Here is a 24,046-nt window from a genome sequence, read left to right as displayed (position 1 = left end):
CATGCGTGCGCGCGCGCGCGCGCGCTAAACACTCAAAAAATTAAATAAATAAAAAAGTAAAACATAAAAATAACGGAACAAGACATTACTACATTCAGTGCATGTCTAAAGAAATGCAAAATAAAAAATAAACAAGACACAAGAAAACACAAGTTAATGTAAATTCAAGTAGTTTCTGAAGTTTATACTCAAAGAAGATTTAAGAGAGACAGGAAATAGATTCATCAACTTTTATCATTTCCAGATCAAGTATACGTTTATTTGTATGTCACTTCTTATAAGATAGGCATATTAATAGCAAGATAACAGATGGAAAATAGGGAGGAGACAGAAGCAGAGATGTAGGATAAATACATGGGGGAAATAATGATACATTACTACACTATAACAAGGTAAAAATACTGAATAAAACCTTTTTTATTTAATTCAAACAATCACTTCCTAACCAAACCTATTCTGCAAAATAGTCTCTAGTTTCTGGTTAACAATTGTAAACTCAACCCCTGCTTCTTTTATTGGATTCCATCTTAAATGTGTTTAACCAAAGCTCTCTGATGTACAATACATTTGAGAACTTGAAGGCATGGCTTCTTTGTTTGCTGTTTTTATTAACCTATTATTTTTGTCGGTATGGAAAAAAAGAATACTTCAAGAGCGAGCCGTCGCTTATGAGAGTGACTAAAATACACTCTGGGAATGAATTGGCTAATAAATAAGTTATATGCATGTGTATGGGCCAAATGGGGTTGAATTTGGTATAATTATTTTCTTACAAGGGCAGGTGCGTTGACCTCAGCTTTTATGCTCCAGTGGAAATAGAGCACCATCTAGTGGACACAATGAGGCAGCACCACTGTCCACATAAAACTCAAACAACAGCAAGATATTGTCTCCCAAAAGTGTTTTCTCAGTTAATTTAATCGGTTTGGTCCAAGTTTGGGGACAGCTTTGTGGGGAAAATTATCTCTGTTTGGAGCAGGAGCAGTTTATTTGGATAGGTGTTGGTTCAGGATTTAAGCATTTTTACAGTACATCTTAGCCACTCCTGAACTGTGTCCTGTCAGAAAAACAAACAGGATCAGACTATTAATCACCATGTGACAAATATCAACAGCCATTCATCAGCTTTCATCTCTCATATTTTCACCTGTTACACATAAGGCAAGGCACCTGTGTATGTGCTTTCTCTCCCTCCTGCCTGTCTTTTCTCTTGCCAATCAGGTGATTGGTTGTCACCTTTGAAGGCCTTTTCATGCTGCTCCTGGGTTTCCTCAGAGTTTAAGTTGGGGGCCATCTTAAATGTTGTAAAAGCAGTTATATGTTAGTGTCTCCAATGCCTTATCTCAAATTATTTTGGGTTAATACGTTTCATTTAAAATCCTTCATTGATTGTTGACTTTATAGTTAAATTAAAGATAAGAGACTCCTAAATCCACTGGCATGATCAGTATAACTTTATTTAGTTTAGTTGTTTTACATTTACCAAAGTATCTTTTGTATTTAAAAGTAGTAGTTCATATGTAAACAGTTTTTTGTATGCGTCATATCGGATTATACCAGCATTCGTTATAACGCGTATGTTAATCTTTGCATTGCCGACAAACGCAGTTTGCTTTTAGTCACGTTTTCCCGCTGAGGAATTTTGTCCCACCACCTGCACCGTAGATCCTCCGTCACATGACCACCAGCGTTTCCTGTTACCACTATTGTATTACACTTCCATGTTTTTCGCCTCAAAAAAGCAACCAAATGTGAACCTCAACGGTTGAAGTTCGCGCAGATAAGTTACTTTAACGGCCCGCCGCGTCGCAGCAGCCCGCGGAGGCGCTGACCCGTCGTGGACGAGGAGGAAGAGGAGGAGGAAGAAGAAGAAGGGTCAAACATGGCCAACTGTGTGGCTTTCCAGAGCAAGTTAACCTCAATCATGGAGATGCTGGCTAAAGCTGCCGTGGTGGAAATCGGCAAACTGTGGGAGGACGGCTTCGCCCTCGTGCAGGTCGAGCTCCGGCGGAGGGAGAGCGAGATCGAGGTCCTGAACCGGAAGCTGGCGGTGATGGAAAACGAGCGGCTCGCGGTCGCGTCTCTGACCACAAACGCGTCTCCGTCGTCTTCTTCCAAGAGAGAGCTGCAGCCATGTGACGGTAAGGTTGACAACACGGAACTAATAAAACACATGTTTGTATTTACTCACAGCAAGCACAAGGTTTCCCAAAAACATTTCTGGTTACAGCGTCAAATGGAAGAATTTTATGCTTTTCTGTGTGTTATCTATTAATTAAGCCGACCAGAGTAGGGCTGCGGTTGTTATTATCATCAGTGTGTTTGTGTTCATTATACATTAGTCCATCAATAAATAAATAGGGGGAAATTTCAGTCACAGTGTCTTCCACTTCATTATTACACATGATGGAAAAAAGCTATTAAAATAGTTGCCATTACACACTAGACCACCACATTTCATCACGTTTTGTGAAGAAACTTCCAACTTCCTTTTTTTACAAGCGCATTAGTGGCTTTTCAACTCTGAGAAACTTGAAGGCTACTTTCTGACTGCATTTTACACTCATTCCATCTGTTCAACCACGATTTAGACAACCAAAACATATCGGCTGTGAGGATTTGGACTGGTAGTTAGACAAAACAAGTCATTTAAACATGTCAGGTATAGTATTTTTCACTATTTTCTGATATTACAAGACTAAATAAGACATCTTTTCATTGGAAGAATAGATAAGGGTGTTAAGGAGGCATTGAAAAGCGCCGATTGTTAACTATTTTCAAGACCATACATAAACTAGTTCTCAATGCATGTAAAAAAAAAATAAAAAATGTGCACCTCCTCTGTCGTTTCAGGGCCGATTATTGACTCAGTCCAGACGCTGTTGTCCGATCAGAGCGCTAGAGAGAAGGCGGACGCCTCTGCGAACCACGGGACGCCGCCTCCGGTGCAGACGGAGGAGAGGCAAAGCGAGCAGCTCAAGTCGGACGTCTGCGAAAGCGACTGCAGGGACGACAACGACGATCTGATAGTCAAGCTAGAGGACGAGGACGACGTCCAGATCGTGGAACAGATCGTGGACTCGATGGTCGACTGCTGCGATGACGACAATGGCTGCGGCGACAACGGAGACGGCGACGCTGCGGCTCACCACGAGATGGAACTGGACCTCCCACCCGTCGAGGTTGCGGACGAACAGGAGAGCCGGCTTTGGTCGTCCGTCTCTGTGGGAGACAGCGACACCGCGGACGACTCGGACTGCTTCTTTGAACCGAAGCAGCTGTCCCGAAACATGGACTCGGAAATCCTCCTCATTCAGAACGCTTTGGACATTTTCGATACTTCGGCGGAGGCGGCGTACTCGGACAGGTTCGCGAGGGACAGCGGACCCGGCGCGTCGAGCAAACCGAGGGCTCCCGGGACTTTTAGCCAAGCGCATCAGAATCAGCCGACGGACGAGATGAACCCCGCGGAGAGAGCGGTGTCCATCCGATTCCTCTCGGAGAAACCGCCACAGACTAAAAACGCGTCCGCGTTCAACCCCGACAGCAGATTCTTTCTTTTGAACGACCCCGAGTTGCACAAAACGATCGCGAGCCGCCGCATTAAGGAGAAGTGGTTCATCTGCCCGTTCTGCGGCAAAAGCTTCGACCGCGTCAGCCACCTGGAGATCCACCAGCGGATCCACACGGGAGAGAAGCCGTACACGTGCGACATTTGCGGGAAGTGCTTCTCTCAGAGGAGCAACCTTCGCACTCACCAGAGGACTCACAAAGAGGCACTTTCCCATAATGCAGTTTGATTCAGTAGATTTTGTAGCGGCGATGAGAAGAAGAAAAAGCTACAAAGTATCCGTGTGTCTAGATGAACTAACAAATTCCCGTTCTATTTTGATATTTCTGTAAAGTAATGTAGCCGACTGATTTTTACCGTGCACTACTTTCTCTTTGTTTGTTGAGATGAATTAAAACTAACTTAGCGTGGCGTGTGACGACTAATTTTCGGTTCTTAAATACCGTTTGTCGGGACATCCAGCCACAGTGACATGGCTGAACATTCACATCTGCGGGTTACACATCAGCAAACCTGCAAACACCTTTTGTGTTTGACGACTGTAGAGCCTCTGATCTCCCCGATGGCGTCACCATCTTCACATCCTTGGTTTGCGTCAGGATCACAGTGACAACAGAACGGCTCAGACCTGCGTGGAGATGGAAAGACAGAAATTTATGAAGAAGACAACCACAACGCTTAAAGAATGAGACTAAGCGGCTTCATGCGACAGTCACCATTACACGGGGACCCGAATTGCGTCGTCGTCTTTGGAAGACTGATGAAACGTTGAGTTTGGTCACATGTACTTTTCATTTAATGTGAGAGACTTTAGCAAATATCTAACTAACTTGACTGCATTTACAAAAAGCGCCTTGCTAGTTTTCGACCACTCGAAGCACTTCATGCCGACATTTACCCCAATCTCACACACACACACACACACACACACATCTATTCTAATGCCCAATGATTGCACAGCCTTCAGCAGAACAAAGACACTTTGACATGTGGACTGTAGGAGCCCGGGATCGAAACCTCCGATTACAGGACGACCCGCTTCTCCTCCTGAGCCACAGCTGACCCCGAGTATGTGTATCCAAGACAGGAAGAGGAAGCGCTCATCTTCGCACTTTAAGAATTTTAACCTTGCATGCTGGGAGATGTAGGTCTTCTTGTAGGTAGTCTTAGGTGTAGTAGTCCAAGGTCCCCTCCAGCCGTCTGTGCCCGGGTCACTTCCTCCCACAAAACACTCTGGAGTGGCGGAGCAGCAGACTAAAGGAATAGTTAGCCGTTTTGGGAAATAAGCCTTTCTTAAAAAAAGAAACAAGAACATCGATGCCACTGTCCGTTTCCGTTAAAAACCACAGCCAGCAGCCGATTAGCTTAGCTTAGCACAAAGACTGGAAACGGAGGGAAACCGCTAGCCCGGCTCTCTGGAATCCATTTACAAGTTTCCAGTTACAGGGTTATATCTCGGCTGCGGACGTGACGACTCTTGAGAGGAAAGTGAATAAGCGCATTGTCTCAAAATGTGTCTGTAATCGTGTAACACAGAGGTTTCCCCCTGAGGTTACTGAACCCCCCGCCCTGTCGCTCAGAGAGACCAGTCACCCTGTGAAAATCCAGTTATCGTACTGGTACCCACAACCTCCATTACATCCGTCATTATCAAGCAAATTAGGGATGTGAACGCCAGGAAATGTAACTGAAATAATGTAACTGCAGCAGCTGTGAACATTTATCAAATTTATCCTCTTGTCTACGAGGCGAGTCAAGCTTAATTATCCCAGGTTATAATAAAGAACAATGGCTTTGTATGCTGTACTTTTATGAATAAACATTTCAATATTTACATGGCAGTTTTTTTTGTTATAGTTCCATAGAAAAAGACTGAATTAATATAAACAATTTACACAATGATGCACATACACACACACACACACTGCTGTCTGAATGTTGCTTTACAGTTCATCTTCTGTTTCATCGCTGTGGTTTAAAATCGTGGAGACGAGTTGGCCGCGTGGATCCGTGAACATCCACCCGGTAACCTCGACCCCGTCTGCGTTCAGGTGGCTTTTTTGACCTTTCTTATATAGTTGCAGGTGGCAGTTCAATCACAACATCATAAACATAACATATCTCCTCATAGCTCTTCCTTACACACACAAATGCACACACGTACTTATAATCCACGGGTGCATCCAAGAGGAAAAATATCAAATATTAGAAAACAGTTCGCTCTTAACTTGGACGGACATTTTGGAGCGTAGACACCGCGTCTCCGTAATGTTCCTCCCTGAATGTTGTTGATGTAAACGTGGCGCCTGATGCCGTTTGTCGGGCTCAATCGGGACTCCGCCCTTGTCGGTTTAAGATGTCGGATAACAGAGTAAACATGATGTAACGGGTCCCCTTTTATTCCTCGCGGTTCAAAAGGAGAGGAAGTAGTTTTCATCCACACTCCACGGCGGTGTGGGAGAGGCAGAACTTGTCGGCCGCCTGCTGTAAATAATCGGGATCAAGGAGCTTCCCAAAAAAATGGGGTATGCTGCCATCTCTGGTTCTGTGGACTGTTGCAAGACAGTCAGCATCTCTGTCCACTCTCTAATAAAAAGGCATAAAATTCGCCAAAAATGAATTCATAAGTTGAAGATAAAAAGGGACAAAAACAATCCAGAGGCAGGGGATAAAAGTGGATCGTTTCTCGGGGTCAACTCCCCCCTGAAGTCATTGTGCACAAAACAAACATCCCGTTGAAAGAACGACATCGCTTGCACTGCAGGCCGGCTTCCTCTCTCCGGTCTAGATGACCTGACCTCTGGGGTGCAGCAGGATGGCGTTGGAGTGCGGCCTGGGCCTGAGGACGCCATTACTGTAGTAGAAGTGATTGGTGAGCGCCTCCGAGAGCTGGTAGGAGCCGCCGCCGTCCTCCTCGTCGTCGTCCCCGGGTTCCTCGGCCGCCGACGATGGCGGCGGGGGAGCCCAGTCCTCTCCCCGCGGGGGGTCTCCCTCTCTTTGGTGGGCAAGGCCCGGCTCTCTGGGCCCGACGCCTTCGTCCTGCTGGGCCTTCAGGGGAACCAGGGAAGAGGGCAGACCTGAGTCCTGGTATGAACGGCACAGAAACACATTACCATCTCTTCCCCTCCCACTCGCACTGCACCTAGACACGTTTTACACCTCGTTTCCTCTTCGTCAATTAAAATGGGACAAAGTACAGGCCTTATTTGACTGAGAAGTTCCCCGCTACAAACTGAAGAGGATGAGTTCAAAAACAATACGAGAGCATGCGTCTCACCACCGTACGACATATACAAGCCTATTTAAGGTGAGAGTTACTCAATAAAGGACACACAGGTTGGTAAATGATCTGCTTTCGCAGCATCATCAGGTGCCATCGTTTCGCAACAGGTTGGTTACTTCTGCTTAAAAAAACAGGATGGAAATAAAAAAACTTTTTCACATTTTTAGCAGTGTTGAATGCAGAGCGAAGAGCGAATGTAGAGGGAATATTCCCTGGAAGAAACTGTGTTTCAGGGCAGTCAATCAGGTTGTGATACATTCACTGGTGTTAATATGGACCGTGTTTACTTTGCTTCTACATTTTTTCCATTTCGAACATGAATGGCAACAAAAAAAAAAGCATGGACAACTTGAAGAGAGACAGACAAATCCTTTGTTTTCTAATAAAACAAATTGCACTTGCTGAGTTGCGTTTCATCTGCACGTCCAGTTTTTGTTTTGTTTGGTCTTCGGCAGAAAATAAACCCCGATACCGGGTGACACATTGCAAACAAAACCAAATGCATTTCCGGCACGTCATCCGCATGCCGTGACACATACCAGCGACATGTTGCTGCTCTTCAGGTACGACTCCACCCTCCTCCTGCGCTCCTCCTTCTCCCGGTCCATCTCGCCTCCTCTCAGGCTCTCTCGGCCGTCGTGCCAGACGACGGGGCGCCCCAGCTCGTCCACGTCCGCTGGAGGGCCCCACTTCCCGCTCAGGGTGGAGACGGGTCGCTCCTGAAGGGGGGTGGGGGGGTCAACAGTCACAACGCTGATAACGACGACTCTTCATATCTCACGCAATACGTATGAAAAAAGATGGCGACTTTTATTTCTGTCTTCATCGGTTCTTCATCGTGTGGGTTATTACATGAAGTAACTGTGTGTTATAATGGGGGATGACACAGGTGGAGATAGGCGGCTGATGCCACATTTTACATTTTTGGAATACATTTGACCCTTTTTATTTAGAGGGAATATTCAATATTCTCTCAGATGTTTATTACCGTCTACTTTTGTCATGTTCATTCAATAAAATCCTTACCGAACGACATTGAAGTGATTTTTCAGCCATTCCATGTAATAATCATGGCAGTAGGGCTGAAACTAACTAATTATTAAGATGCAAACTAATAACGTTACAAAAAAATGAATACCATGATTGTTTCACAGATTAATCAATCCGGCAGCGAGGAACTCACCAGAGAAATCTGGCTGTTTTTCATGCGGCTGTCGACTCTGAGCAGAGCGTAATCTTCGGGCTGGAATGAAGAGAGAGAAAGTGAGAGAACGTGAGCAAAACATGAAGATGAATACACACGAATCAACCCCAGGAGGAGATGTTGAACATGCAGCGTTCATAGACGCTTATTATTATTATTATTATTATTATTATTATTTGTTTGAAGCTGCAAGCGGCCTGCAATCATCGGCCTCCAGGCAGCAGACACGGCTGCAGGCGGCTCCACCCCCGACTGCACTCGGGCAGGTTATTGTTCTCACTGTGTGCGTGTGTGTGTGTGTGTGTGTGTGTGTGTGTGTGTGTGTGTGTACCTGCACTCTGGGGTCTGTGCTGACAGAGTTCAGTCTCCTGAAGGAGGCTTGTCTGGAGAAGGTTTGAATTTCCTCCCTGCGATAAAACAGCGTGTTAACAGTTTGAATGGCAGTTTAACCTTTTTGGGAACCGCGCGCAAAAATCCTCCCGCGCCAATTTTGAGTCCCAGCATGCCCCATTCAGCCAATCTTTTGGCATAAAATACGTAATATTTCTAATTTTTGAACCGAACGACACAGTTTTTTGACTGAAACTCCTTCCTAACAGACCAAGACTTTGTTTTATTGTGATTTTTATTGCAGATTTTGATTCTTTAGGTCCTAATCTTTCCAAAAAGGTGTCTTATTGACCGCCCTAGGAGGCATTTTTGGGGATTCTGGCTCATATCATGATGGATGTTCAGAGTTACGATGAAAATATCTTTTAAAAATGATTTTTTTGCAGATATCCATTTTTTTCAAAAACTTTCCTCAACACATACATACAATAAACACAAGTTTCGGAATTAATTTGGGGTTCCAACTATGACTCAAACGCAGGGAAAAGGAGGTCTCGAGCCAAAATATCACCATCACGATAAAGGAAAACAAATAAGTGTTTTTTTTTTACGTTTTTTCGTTGAGCTCCATCTCAAGCTTTTTGTTCTTGTGTCGATGGTGGCGGTTGACCAGCAGGACGACCAGGACCAGGATCAGGACCAGAGCTCCGGCCGAAGCGCCGATGATGATCAGCAGCAGGTTGTCGACGAAGTCCTTGGGTTGAGGGGTCCCTGCGAGCAGAACGAGGACAAGAAGACGTCTGAATGAATATATATCGCATGCAAACATGCTGGAACAAAACCACAGATGCATGTGCAGCAATTTACATCCTGAATGAGTAAAACAGCATCAGTTAACGCTGCATCTATCCACCACGAGGGGGCAGCAAACTTGCACGATTACAAAGGAGAATTGCTCAGAATTGAGTTTTTGTTTAAAACTCAACTTTTCTCGTGATTCATTCCAAGTGTCTCATTTCCCCTTTATACACCACCGAAGCACACTGGAAATAGGACAGTTTCTCTTTTTAATCCAGTGTGATCTCTAACACTAACAAAGCTGGACCCCACTCACCTTTTACGGTCATATTATACTCTGTTATTCCCACTCCCACGTCGTTCCTGGCCACACACTTGTAGACCCCGCTGTCGTTCAGGCGGAGGGCCCGTTCGAACACAAGTTTTCCTCCAGCCACGGACGTTCGATCTGGCAACGCTCCTCCATTCCTGTGGCGAAGCAGATCGTTAGTCACCATGTATCGGCAATGATGGGAACCCATCGATAAACCACGCAGAAAACCTGTGACTCACCGCTCACCACTGTTGTGAGCTGTGACTCACGGTGAACACAATGGCATTACAGACCAAAATATAATCCTCTTGTGTCAGAGGAGGAAATGCACAAACATCTGTAACTGAAACAGTAGCGTGAAACGCAGCGAGCGGCTTGCGTCGCGAGAGTTTCGGCTGAAATAAGCACATCATAGGGTCGGGTTCACCGCAGCGTGCGTAACCACCAATTCACTCACACCTAAACCAAAACCCGCCGGGCTTACGACTGGCGCCCATTGATCTGAATAGACCCAATAAATGCTAGGTTTGGGGGATTTAAGCCAGTTCAGAGAGTGCACAGTGCCGCTGCAGACATCACATAATGGAGAGCCGGTTTCTGATCGGGTCCACTGAGAGGGGTCATGTTGCTCTGGGTTTCACTGTGCAGCAGCAGCAGCAGCAGCAGCTATTTAACGGCCGCTTCACCCCCCAAACAGGAGGCCAAGCTCAGGTTTCTTTTCTCAAAACCCCACCTAGCTTCTCTAACCAGCCTTTTATAAATCGAGTCACAGGTGGAGATTGCATCTGACACAGAGTAGATGGTTGAAAATGATACAGACAAAGTGAAGAGGGGGAGAGAAAAGAAAGCAAAAAACACCTTCAGCAGCCAAAAAGATTCTAATCCATTGTGTAGATCTTTGTGAGAGAATTATCACAATATCAATGCAACCAGACGCAGGGAGGCCTATTTTGTTACCATAGGGCCGAGCCACGCTAGCAGCTAAGCTACGCTAAGCGGCTGCAGGTTGTAGCTTCATGTTTACCACGCAGGCACGAGAGCGGTATCGAAAAGGAAGCAAAACGCATGAAAATAAGAATTGTTGTGGTGTAGTTGCCCTCGGACGTTCATATCGACACACAGAGAGTTCTTCTACAGTCTCGGCACACGAGTGAAGTTTCATTTGGTTGCACTTGGTCAGCCCTGTTGGTCTCATTAGCATAGTTAGCTTCAAGCTACAGGAGATACGCGGAAGTCGGTTTTCCCATAAATTAGTGTGTCCATTCTGTGAAAATCATAGCAGCCCCGTCCATAGTTAGGGTTCAGGATGTGGGTCGGTTTAGTTTCGGGGTAACACATCGACGTGAATCGGTATTCGACGCCGCCGCCATGTTGAGAGCTGTGTGGAGGCAATCCCTCTGCTCTGAAATTCATATCGAGCACTTTAAACTGAAAATGAAAAGCAGCTCCTCCTCTGGGGTTGGAACAATGCTCGTCCACACATTACGACCTGGTGACGGCGAACGCGCCGAAGGGTCTGTGGGGTTGAAAAACCTTAATTCGGAATAATCTTTAACATTTGAAGATTGCCTCACGCTCGCTAAAATATTTTCCCACTCAGCCAGCACACAACATTTGATCATTGTGTGTTCAGTCGTGGCTGTAATGGCTGGTACCGTCTCTCTAATTTAAGCACAGACCCTGTGTTTTACCAGGCATTAGAGTGATATTTAAAGCATGGCACTGTGATTAAGTGCTTATCGGGTGTCTCCTGCTCTTCCTTGTGTCGCTCGCACCCTCCCTCGTGTGAAAATATCTCTCCCTCAATCTTCTTCTACTAACTTCAAATTGCGCAACGCGACACCACAGCTTTTATTCTGTGGTGAATTGAGCCGGGACAGAAAGACGCCCCTCCTTTACATTCAAGCGCACTTCCTTGTTGTTTCGCAAGAGTGTAGTCTGTGTGTGTGTGTGTGTGTGTGTGTGTGTACGTGAGGGCAGCGGCTTACATGTGTTTTGAGACGCATTCCAGTGCCATGTAAAGAGCATTTTAGCAATGCAAACAGCGTCCCGGTGGGGGTGAATTGGCATGTAATTGTCAGATTCCCACCGGCAGCCAAACAGAGAGAGAAACAGTTCATGTGCATGAGCAGGCAGACAAGACGGGTGGCAGTACCGTGTCCAGGTGATGTTCTGAGGTTTGGGGTATCCTCTGCCGTTGCAGACCAGCTCCGCTTTCTCCAAACCCACAAACCAGTCGCCCGTACCAGCGGAGATGGTGGCGTCTGGGGGGTCTGACACAGAAACACAGATATATATATATACATATATATATATATGAGCAAGAGGCAGAGCGAAGAGGAAAACCTTGTACGTGAGGATTGTTATCAGCAGAGAGGGCCATAAATGTGCGATGCCGTTTCATGTCTTTAATTATCCAAAGAGGATTCTCTACGTTCTCACACTGATTAAGTCGACAGAGTCTTTGCATCCGTATGCGATGTGAGGTCTGCGCTGCTCCTCCTGCAGCAGTACGACACGACTGTTGTCAGGATAATCTGAAGTTGATTGCTGCACGACTAAGAAGTATGCACAGCCTTTACTTATGTAAAAGCGCTAATGCCACACTGGGGAAACCCTGCATTAAAAGCCTTCTTTAAAACAGACATATTGTGCTCATGTCCAGGTTCAGACTTGTCTTTTTCTCTTCTTTTTTTTTTTAGAGTTTACTGAGCAGTAGGAGAATTTTCTCAACACACAAATAGTTTAATACAAATATATAAAAACAAATGTTGTACTCATTGGACAAAAAGGGTTTAAGTCATTGTAAATAGTAACTAAAGCTGTAGTAAAAAGCACAATATGTGCTTCTCACATGTAATTGAGTAGAAGTATAAATTGTATTGTATAAAAAGGAAATAAGTAAAGTGCAAGTCCAGTACTGAAGTAAATGTACTTATTTACATTCCCCCACTGCGATTGCTTTGATAAAGTACATTTTAATCTTCATGTTGGGGGGAAAGTATCAAGTGGTTCCAAGTCAAAAGGTCAAAGTCACAAGTCATTTGCGTTTCACTTAGGTTTTAAGTTGGCAAAGTCCGATTTTTGTCTAAAGTCAGATCCATGACTCGAGTGCACTCCTCTGGACGACATTGAGCCGTCACATCGCACCGGACAAAGAGCAATTGTTGTGTACAGAAGGAACTGAAGAGAGGAGCGATAGTGGAGGAAGAAGCATTACTCATACACGTTCCCAGCAACCTGCCAATATTGTCTAATGTTTAGTCTCCTGCCAGCCATTTATTTTCCCAATAGGAAGGTTAAGCTATACAAATACATCGCTTGCAGAGCGGCCAGAGGAGTAAACGCCACATGGAGTTAAATTAGACATTTAGCAGGAGGAGCTAAACTGAACATAGAGCATGCAACAGTGTCTTAAAAGGTAAACTCCATGATCATTCTGAGCAGATTTAAACTGTCACACAGACTCAAATAGGAACACTTTAAATTCTGAGAGGTACAGTACAAAATAAATGGAGTTACAACCTACTACAGAAATTATCAGCAGGTTCTTGCACTCAAAAAAAGTCAGTGTACTAAAAAAAAAAGGTCAGTATGAGTACGCATTAACGCTTTTTTTTTTGTGCCGTTTGTTTCAGGAAATAGATGAGCTGATTCGAAAATTCATTAAATAAAATCCTTGAACCGGAGCCAGCTCAAGGAAGTACGACGAACGGCTCATTTGCTGTTAGAACATAACATGCAGAAAACGACATCATCATCATCATCATCATCATCATCATCTCTACTCACACTGCACCACCAGGCTGTTTGAGATCCTGCGCGGCCGCTCCAGGCCTGGATGCCACACCAGGCAGTCCAGCTTTTTCCCGTTCATGCCGCGCAGCGGGTGCAGGGAGTAGTAGCTGGACACGGAGCCGCCCTCCTTGGTGCGGTTCTGGGCCTGGCCCGGCAAGTCCGTGTCCCAGGAGAGGTGGGGAGCCGGCTGGCCCACGGCCCGGCAGGAGGCGGCCACGCGGTACGACTGGCCCTCCACCAGGAGCACGGGGTCCAGGGAGGAGATGGGGAGAACTGGGAGGAGGAGGAGGAGGAAGAGGAAGAGGAGGGAGTTGAGAGTGTTGTTACTTCACTTGATTGTTTGAGATTCACTGTGCAGAGTTTGACATGAGAAGGAGGTTTTCACGTGCTTAAAGGAGCTTAAAATCTCTGGTTTTAGACATTTATTTACATGCGTCTACCATTTTATTCATGTATTCCACTGCTTTTGTGAACCTTTTCTAGCACCGAAACAGTAATAAACGTCAACTTTTATCTAACTGATAAATCAATTTACTTCTTAACGTTTGTGTTTCTTTTGGTTTCTTTGTGTTGAACACAATATATATTTCTATGTTGTGGATAATTGTCCTGTAGGCTTTTATATGTTACGTGTTTTCAGTTGTATTTGAACTGCATTCACTTTCCGCAATTAAGTTTTATTAGTACGACGATGTGGTAAACCGCTTGCGTGAGGCATATTCCCCACAATTACAGCATTAAGAGATAAATACTTTCTAAAGCATGCTCAAGGTAAATTTGTCTTCAGCGGCTGTAATTAAAAATCCATTTAAACCAGGACGTCATTGAATGTTTTTGTCACGATTATCATTGTGGGAAAAGTTTGAGCGACAAGCGGCCTCGAGGTCGAGTCGCTGAAAGATTCAGATGAGAACGATGTGATAAAAATGAAGAAAGATTTTAAATACATCCTGTAAAACACAGGATCTCACTGAGAAATGACCGACAGACGGTGGAGAGCAACAATGTAGCAACTTCAGACATGAACATTAAGAATCTTTTCACCTGGTTTTATTGATTATGTCTCCTCTGTGTTCTTTTAAGTTATTTTTTTAAAAATCATACCAGGACATGAATTAAATCAAGTCAATCCGTGACATTGTTATTGTTGTTTCTAAGGATAAAAACATCTATTTTATTGCTTCTGGTCACCAACTGGTTGAACACGATTGTAATTCACACACACGCACACGCACACGCACACACACACACACACACGTGTCACGGCAGCGCTCGCCGTCGTAAACAAACTGGGAAGTCTTTCCGTTGGCGTTCCGATTATTAGCGTAGAAGATGTAAACAGGTAGTTAGCATTAGCAGAAAAAATCCATTATGGATTAGCACACAAAGAGAAAAAGGGCACCACCAGTACAGCCTCAAACCGTGTAAACAGAAACTCAACGCATGACATCACGGTACAGCCCTCTGGGTGTGATTGACAGGTGATATGTGGGAAGAAACATCCTGCAGGGATAACACCCTGCACACTAAGGGACATTTTAATCTTCATACAAGTGATGACAAGGACCCAAAAGCCAAATAGACGCATACACCGTACATCCAAATCAAGAAAACAATATAGCAATCAAAAGAAAAAGTCTTAATTTAAATATGTCAATCAAATCAAAGCAGAGGGTAATTCTAATAAGGAGGTTTAGATTAAAATATGCGCTTGACAGATGTTTATGTATCTTCTGGATTGGACGTTCTGCGGTTGCATGTTTACGGTTTAAGGAGTCGAGGGAATCCGGTGCTGGAGGTTGTCAGAGGAGTGAGTGTATTTCTGTAGGTTTGTCTAATCCGCGGCGTGTCGGGACAAGTTTACAACTGAGCCGTCGCCGTTGATGACTTGAGCCGACAAGCGAAAGTCATTAAGAAGAGACAGCAGCGCTGCAGGTTTCACGAGGAGGACGATCCAGGAAAAAACAAAAAAAACATTTAAAAAAAAACCAGCTGCTATTATTGCGCCACTGAAATCAGGAGGACGCAACGCAATTATCTCAAAGTAATGAAGGAAGACGTCCAAATTATTCAGGCGACCGAGTGACAAAAGGTTTTGAAAGAACTTAAAGTTGTTTCCAATAAAAACCTTTTAAAGTAGAATTAACTGTTTTATTTATAGTAGTCATTTAGCAATCCACCTTATTATTATCATTATTATTATTATGCACGTCTGAGTAAGTGACTGCATGTGTGTGTGTGTGTGTGTGTGTGTGTGTGTGTGTGTGTGTGTCTGTGTGTGTGTACATCTCTGTGTCTGTCCCCAGCTGATCTGCCATCCTGTTGCATCAAACTGCAAAACATGTTGGGTGCTCATTTACGACGGCACGCTTCAGGACCGTTTGTCTTTGCAGTGACTCACGCGTTCCCTCAAAACATATTTCATCGCCTGCTTGACATCGACATTCAGCGTACAATAGTGTGATTTTACTGCAGACACACCTCTGGACATCTTCTACAGAGTAAAGACTCACTTTGAAACTCCATATCTCGCTTAATCAATATCTTTCTTGTACATTTGCACTTAATTGACCAAATATTGTCATTTATTTCCCTAGTTGTAATGACACAGTTGCTATTTCTGTCTATTCTGTTTATACAATATATGTTGGTCTTCCCAAAGTTTCTCTATTTTATATTTTCCACTGTTCAGAGGCTTTTTCCCGAGGACAGAAGGTGTCGAGCCGTTTGGTTTTGGGCTCTTTAAATAAAGTTAACTTGACGTGGAAACATGTCTCAAACCTCTTTGGTTCCATTTCAAATCGTTACAATGAATAATGTGAAAAAAATAAACTCCCACTGAAGCCGAGGTGCCGTCATGGTGTTCGTGGCCACGTTGCCAAACCTGCTGAATATCCCCCGTTTGGCTTTTTCCTTTCTCTGAAAGATGATTAGGGTTTAAACATCATTACAGCAGCTCTGATCGGATTAGGAGAGTGTGGGAGCGACAAAGAGAAGACAGACAAGAGACAGAGGGAAAGCACGAGGATGACTCTTACTCCAGACGGTGAGCGTGATGTGCCGCTCAAAGTTTCCGTTGGGGAAGGTGGAGATGTGGCAGGTGTAGGTGCCCTTGTCCGACTCCTCGGTGCTGGGGATGAGCAGAGCCGAGTTCGTCGTGGGGCTCCTGCTCTCAAACCTCACGCGGCCGGAGTAACGCCCGAACTCTGACGTACAAAAACAAAGACTTTCAGCTCAGGCCAGATTATACGTTCATTATCCTTTAGACAAAAGCTCAAAACAGACAAAAAAAATGAGACAATACAAATGCTACGTCAAAAGTATTGACTGCGGGAACGGTTAGTTGGACCCAAAGACGTCACAACCTCACCCTACAGACAAATAATCTACTTAGTAGTACTTTTAAACTGTAAAACAGTGCAAGGCCGAAGCGCCCGCTACAAATTGTATTAAGTTATGCGTAACATATGCATGTAAAAAGTGTAAAAACAGGCTGAAATTGCCAAATAGTGGTTTGTGTTCATGGTTTCAGGGCCCACTTAAAAGATTAGGATAGAATTGTAAACTTTAGATGTACATCTGTAAAGCTGTAAGTCTAATATTGAGATATAACAAACCAAATCTAGTGTTTGAACTTGGATGTGCAATGTAAATACAGATTGATTTTTTAGAAATGTGCTCATGTTCTAGTTTATTTAGCCGTAGTTTTGTCCCCTGACAGTCTCCTGTGAGTATCTCGTTTCCAGAGTTTTAAGGATATTTCTTTACAGAGCTACGAACCTACTGAATAAAAAAAGGTTCAACCACGTTGCAATGAACTGGAACGACATTTGTTTTTGTGGGTTATCAGTTATTGCACGTCCTTTGAACTCGGTCGTACTATTTGAATGAAAGGAGCGGCAGGTTTATTGGAATAAAGCTTCCACTTTTTGTCAGTGAAATCTGCCCAAAATGTACAAAAAGTAGCTAAAATTACAACACTTATAAACTAATTTTACCCTCTAAATGATATGAAAAGGTTAAGATTGTATATGTAAGCCTGTTAGCATCGAGTTGTATATAGACTCATGTGCACTCTGAACGCAGCCGCTAATCATAGCATACATACTGTTGAGAAGCATTATGTTTATGTGGGTGTTAAAACTGTAGTGTTAAATCCTAAAACTGCAATAAAACTGACAGTTAAACTCTCGGAAATGAAATGTTGGTTACAGAGAGCAATAAAAAACTAATGCTCTCAAAGTTTTTCTAAAAGTTACACTTCTCCTTCCAACCTGGAAGGGATTCATACCTCCATCCTTCTGAGTCGGACTAACCAGTTATCAGCCGTTAACAGCAGACATTTCGCCTCAAACTAATAAAATAAACATGGCCCTGTTCCAGTAAGCACTCACTAAAGGTTAATTGAGTTTTTTTTTTGCATCAAATCTAAATATCTGCTGTTTTAAAAGGTCTACGAGGTTATGAGTATGAATGGATACATTGCTCAAGATAAGCGTGTCAATTTTTAATCACAATAACAATTTGGATGGTATAATTAAGGTAATTCCTTACATTCACTTTGTATTGTAACTTCTTACTAATGTAGCAGCAAGTTGGCAGACACAACGTCTGCCAGGTGGCTCACCTGTGTGTCCGTCCAGGAAGTGGGCGGTGATGATCTGGTCCTTGCTGCCGTCCGGGAGCTCCTTGGTCCAGGTGACCTGCACCACCTTCTCCCCGTTCTCCACCTGGTAGTGACAGGGCAGCCGGGTCTCGCTCTCGGCGAAGGAGCGCTGGGAGGTGTCGGCCTGAGGAGGCTCCACGAAGTCCGCACGCACGCACGCCGCTGAGGAGGGAGGGGGTTGTGACAATTTGACAGTTAATTGAAAGGGTTAGCTTCTGGTAACTGGCTTTTTGTGGCAGTCTGCAATGAATCAGATATATTTATTAACATTTTTCATGGTAATCCCTCCAGTGGATGAGCTATTTCAGTTGTTCCAGCTTGTCCAATGTGAAGATTTCATACTTCTATCTGTTTTCTATCGCTTTGGTCAGATAAAACCAGCTATTCGAAGACATGACCTCAGGCTCTGGAATCTTGTGGTGATGGGTTTTCGATCAATAACTGACACGTCAAAGACCGAAAGATGAATCGATCAGGCTGTGAGAAAGTTTCCTTTTAAGACAACAATTTAAAAAACAGCTTTCCTTCTTTACACTTTCACGAGAAACAGCCCATCGACGCCACAATCGCCGGAGGCCTCGACGGCATCCCATGATGCATTGAGCCGAGAGGCGAGGGAGACCCCAGACAGGCATGTGTGTGTTTGTAGACACACACACGTTTGGTTCACCCAACCTGCTCGTCTGTTGGCAGGCAGACGCGAGGAATCATGCAAACGCCACGCAGAAGGTGCGGTTTGAACACGGGATCTTTGTGCTTTGGGGCGACGGCGCACGCAGCTCAAAACAATAGTGCTTTCATCTTCTTTCTTCTTTCTTCAAAAGCAGAAATCGTTTCCCGTTTGTGAACAGACTCAGTCAGACGGAGCTACTGGAGAGTCTTTGTGTTGGGTGACGGTTCAGAAGCTGTTTGAGAGGTTCCTCCACGCTAGCTTGATGTTTTGCGTCTGGTCCGATTCTTTTGTTCAACTTCCTGTTTCGTCAATTGTTCAGTTGCCTTAAACGTTTCAGCCATTTACTGTTTATTATGAACATGTATAAGACTTGGATTAGTTATTGTCTGATCACCTGACTCTTATTCCAACTGCTCTTATTGATAAAACTCTTGTAATATCTTATAAGATATTACTTTTTCTTGTCTATATTCAGTTGGACTTCATTGTTTATTACACTATGCCGTTTGTCCCAGATGTTGTTTTCAAATAATTTATGGATGTGTTTATTGCCTCAAGTATTTAAGATGTGATTTATTCTTTTGATTACCATAAAAGTCTGGTTATAAGCCGCTACTATCTTCGGTGGGTGTCTGCACTGTAGCCAGCTGGCACTGCTGCTAGCGTCTTGCTGCTGCTAGCTTCTCGCTGCTGCTGCTGCTGCTGCTGCTGCTAGCTCCTAGCTGCTAGCTTTTCGCTGCTGCTGCTGCTGCTAGCTCCCAGCTGCTGCTGCTAGCTCCTAGCTGCTAGCTTCTTGCTGCTGCTGCTGCTGCTGCTGCTGCTGCTGCTGCTGCTGCTGCTGCTGCGGCCCGCATGCCCGCTACCCGAGTCAGGCCTCGAGCCGGGGCTGGTCCCGCTGCCTTCGGTGGTTGTCGAGGAGCTAGCAGAGGAATTAGCAGCAGCGCTAGCTGGCTACAGCGGGGACAACCACCGAAGGCAGTCGCGGCTTATAACCCGACTTTTACGGTATTTGTTGCAGTCTGTGTCTTTAGTATAAAGATTTCATATTGTGAATTTGACACTGAACAAAATCCTTGTTTTTTATAAGGAGACTACAAAATAATATTCCTTATTAACGCAACGCGGCAGCATTTAGCAGCTTCAGGTAAGTGGCCATGAGGTCTCATATCAGTGAAGTGTTGGACTATCAAAGCTGTCATCAGTGCCGACCGGTGACTAAGATTGACTGTACTTTTAATCACACCTGGTTGTGAGCCGACATCGGAGCGTGGGACAGACACACAACCGTGACTGAAAAGGGTGTGTGTGTGTGTGTGTGTGTGTGTGTGTGTGTGTGTGTGTGTATGTGCGTGAGAGAGCAAAGCTTTTACATCTCCGACAGGGAAAACCAAACATTTGCCCTTTGATTTCTGGGGTCAACACACTATTTTTTTTCTGTGGTTACTGATTCATGAGGTCAATTAATGATTTACACCACAGCCAGTGCGGGACGGGGACATCTCCCACAGACAAAAAGATCCCACACAGTCGGGACGCATGGACAACAGAGGGAACTGGTCTCTTCACACAGAAAGTTTAAATGTGGCCAACAAAGAACTCCAGTGTGGGTGACCTAATTGTGGAGCGGAGGGAGAAAAGGAAGAAGAACACCGGGATCATTTAGGCCATTAAAAGGGGGGAAAGAAATGTGAGAAACAGAGACACATGAGACTGACTTTAGGGGACGGCAACGAGAAGTGAAGATAGAGGTGAGAGTCAATAGAGATAAACAAGAAACTGAACGAAGGAGTTAAACACACACTCAAACGTAGACAAACACAGGATCACAAGGCCGCCATACAAGCTTTTCCTGTTCCCTCTGACCGACAGTAACTTTATCACACCTTTGGTTGCAGGATTAAAGAGAAAAAACAAGTCTAATAGGTGCATTTGCTCTTCTAATGGGAGCAGCACGGCCTAAGTTTAACCTCGGCCCAAGACGGAAGTGAGAGCAGCCGACAGAATTAGTCACAAATCACCCGGGAGGGTTTGCACGTTGGGCAATGAGTTCTGATTCATGTTTACTGAAAGTATGAGAATGTGAACGAGCCACATTCTGTCGCGCCGCTTCTTTCTCCACACCTGCATGGGACAAACTGTTTGTCAGCGGCTGTCGAAACATTTCGTTCCAAAAAAAGGAGTGGGGCATTAATCCGCTTTTAAAAAGAAATGATGATAACAGCCTCCTCTCTTCTGTGAAGATGTCAAAGCAGCAGACTGCAGGGATTTGGCTCCTCGCACAGCCCACCCGGTGAGGCCGGCTGATAAAAAGGTTTGGATCACAGCCGACTCTTTTTCCACGATTCTCATAAAGAGGGCTTGGAGGAGGTGAGGAGGTCAGAGGGCTCCATCTGTGCAGGACAGTTAAGTTCCTGCACACCGAAATTTTGGAAACCATTTCCTGACGGAGCTGGCTTTATGCACACGAGTTGAAACGTGAGAGGGACTTTTTTCTTCTTTTTTTTTTTAAACTGTTGCGACAAAGTTGGAAGCAATGCACTGTCTGGAAAAAAAAATGTGATTTCACTTTTTCAATTTTAGATTTCCCTTCACTTGAACCACCTGCATCATGAAAATAAAAGTCCAAAACTAAATGTTTTGTTGGTGTCCGGCTAAAAGAGTGTTCGATGAATTATTGAAACGTCTTCATAAATATTTGGTCATTAATCTTCAGTCTCAGGTCATTAAGCAGATGAGAATATGAGCCAGAATGAGACGACTGTGCCAGCAAAATCACAGGTGTTCACATGCTTCTGGTGATATGGTGTAACCAGAGACAACAATATTCAGACGGTAACCATGAGCTCAGACGGGTTTACACACATGCACTAACATATAGAAATATGATAGAGGTATTATAGGATTTTATTATTTTAAAAAGTACAAAAACGTGACACTCCATGGGGCTTATTGGACCATCAAAGTGACATTATATGAACATAAAAAGAGATGTACGTTACCAGCAAGCTCAATAAGTTAGTGTTTATATATCCATGTTTCCATTTTGCTTGGAAAGCAGTTTGTGACCTCTGTTTCCTGTAGTTACAGGAATATTATTACAACTTATAGAGTATCAATTACTTTACAGAAAATGGGAAATACAATAATGTTTAAATGCATTTAGTATGAGACATTATGCAACTAATAGTTTTTATCCTTTCTTAACAACTACAACTTTTTAAAAAAAAAAGAAAAAAACAATAAAAGTGAGGATCAAAGCATATAAAGTGCAGGTTGTGTCAAACAGTAAACTGTTATGTAAATGAATGTAACACAATACTCACCAACGAGTAAAAGCAGCGCCAGACGATTTGATCTTTGCCCCGTCAACTCCATCTTTACTCCCAAAATAAAAGCTGCTGTGAGTCACCTTCCTCTCTGTTATCACGCTCTCATGGCCGATATATGCGTTAAGATCACGCGTTAAGATTACGCAGGAAGCCCCGCAGGAAGCCCGCAGCAGCTCGTCAGGTGCAACAGGTGTTCCCTCTTCAAATCACACATGCGATGCTTACGAAGTAAAACACACACAACAAACCTCCACTTGTTGTCCCCTGTTTGAATGTTGTTGTAAGTGAAGTAAACTGGATGAACTTGATTAAAAGTGCAAAGTCCTCTGCAGCGCCTGGACCGTGAACTCAGCACGGAAAAGTAAAAGTACACGAATGGACTTGATAGTCAACGCGGAAAATAAAAAAAAATAAAGCAAATAGTAAAGCGCTTATTGACAAAACAGAAGCCTGCTCGTTTGTCACGCACAGGGAGAAGCACGTCCACCGCAGGTTGGAGCCGCTACACCTGTCTGCGCCCGGCTCCGCCCACTGCTCCAGGTGGACACGCCCACTTGGTGCTGCGTCGACGCGGAGTCGAGAAAATAGTATTTTTCAATTCTTCTAACGTCTTGATGGAAAAATAAAATTCACAACACACAAGAATGAACAACCTTCAGCATGATTAATTCATTTATTAAAGTAATAACTCATCTTAATTATACTTTACAGAACTTTTCACTCAACAGAGAGAAAAACAAAGACAGAATATGACAGAAAAGAAAACAATATTAATAAAAAATAGTTTTAAAAAGGTACTTTTCAAACTCCTAATATATATATATATATATATATATATATATATATATATATATATATATATATAAAGTGTTGATTTATATAAAAATGGTTGAGCTGGAAATATCATAATTAAAAATTGAGAGCACATGAACGCTGCAAATGATTAATTTTAATTGTCTTTCAATTTCAATAGCCAAAATAAAGCATAGAGGAAAATGTTGGATCTCATTTGAAGATGTTATTGTTTAGAAAGACATGCATTGCTTTTGGTTATAATATATTTAAATAATAATAATAAAACTGTCTTCCCCACAACATCCATTTCTCCAAAAAATGGTAATATGTTGAAGTGTTTTTGCCATTTCATCACACAACACGTCGTACTAACAATTTTCATATCCAGAAGCCAGAAGTTCCCAGGAGGACTTGAATGCAGCAAGAATTCATGCGAAATTCCACATTTTCCGGTTTTTCAAAAACAACCTGACTGTTTATTTCCTGATGATTCAGCTGATGGCTGATGACGACCTGCAGCCACAGCAGACATACATCTGATCCCGAGTCACCATCAGCTCTCAATGTGTTAAACCGAAGTAATAAAAAGGAGACAAAAAGGGTTGATTCAATACACTTAGTGTTTTTGCACACACAAAAAGACTTTTCTATACATCAGAAGGTTTATTGTGAATCAAAGATAATGATAAACGAACAGAAACCCAGTAAACATGCACGTGTCGTCTAATCAATACTCAAAATCAATCAGATTCAGACGCAGCTTCGCCCCCAGGCCTGTTTCACAAGTGGAGGTGGTTGTGTTGCAACAGACGTCTGGATGAGTGAGTTTCTCGACTTGTTGAGAAGCGCCTGAGGGGAAACAGTTCACTCGCAGCGCATCGGGCTGTTATGAACACATCCACAGTTATGTGTCTAAATAAGCGAGCGAGACCCTGAGGATCGGCCGCCGTGACCTCTGTGACCTCTGCGTTTTTCTGTAACATCCTTTTAGACGCAAAGATGGATCTTATTTACTGTCAGACATATAAAAAACAGTGGTTTTGTGTCAAATCACTCTTGTAAATCTTAATTCTGGTGATTTACAAGACACAAAATGAGCATGTGACGTTGTTTTCTGCCACAAAACTTTCACAATTTTGAAATAATTATTAAGATTTTGTTGTGTTGAATCGTGGAAATTAAAACGTAGTTTTTTTAACATTGTGATATTGAATTAAATTAACTTGAATCAGCTTGAGATTAGTTAAACTCTGTAAACACGGTGAGTACATCCAGTATTTCCTCTG

The 24,046-nt window shown here is 43.7% G+C and overlaps 2 protein-coding genes across 2 annotated transcripts; one reads left to right on the top strand and one right to left on the bottom strand.

Annotated features, from left to right (window-relative positions):
* Positions 1–1,611: 1,611 nt before the first annotated feature.
* On the top strand, positions 1,612–5,356 carry LOC137781965 (uncharacterized). The gene is made up of 2 exons (XM_068570999.1): positions 1,612–2,141; positions 2,854–5,356. The coding sequence occupies exons 1-2, from the start codon at positions 1,883–1,885 to the stop codon at positions 3,798–3,800; spliced, it is 1,206 nt and encodes a 401-aa protein (XP_068427100.1). The 5' UTR covers positions 1,612–1,882; the 3' UTR covers positions 3,801–5,356.
* A 64-nt stretch (positions 5,357–5,420) lies between these two features.
* On the bottom strand, positions 5,421–22,104 carry nectin4b (nectin cell adhesion molecule 4b). The gene is made up of 11 exons (XM_068571399.1): positions 21,960–22,104; positions 17,925–18,125; positions 16,336–16,503; positions 13,292–13,570; positions 11,655–11,772; positions 9,503–9,654; positions 9,000–9,159; positions 8,390–8,465; positions 8,038–8,097; positions 7,394–7,573; positions 5,421–6,655 (listed from the first exon to the last, which is right to left on the bottom strand). The coding sequence occupies exons 1-11, from the start codon at positions 22,009–22,011 to the stop codon at positions 6,356–6,358; spliced, it is 1,746 nt and encodes a 581-aa protein (XP_068427500.1). The 5' UTR covers positions 22,012–22,104; the 3' UTR covers positions 5,421–6,355.
* Positions 22,105–24,046: the final 1,942 nt, after the last annotated feature.

Source organism: Clinocottus analis, unplaced genomic scaffold (assembly GCF_023055335.1).
Source record: "Clinocottus analis isolate CAN_PGR_092001 unplaced genomic scaffold, fCliAna1.0.p SCAF_11, whole genome shotgun sequence".
NCBI lineage: Eukaryota > Metazoa > Chordata > Actinopteri > Perciformes > Cottidae > Clinocottus > Clinocottus analis.
The sequence above is the reverse complement of the archived record's forward strand: the minus strand, read 5'-3'. Positions and strand labels throughout refer to the sequence as shown.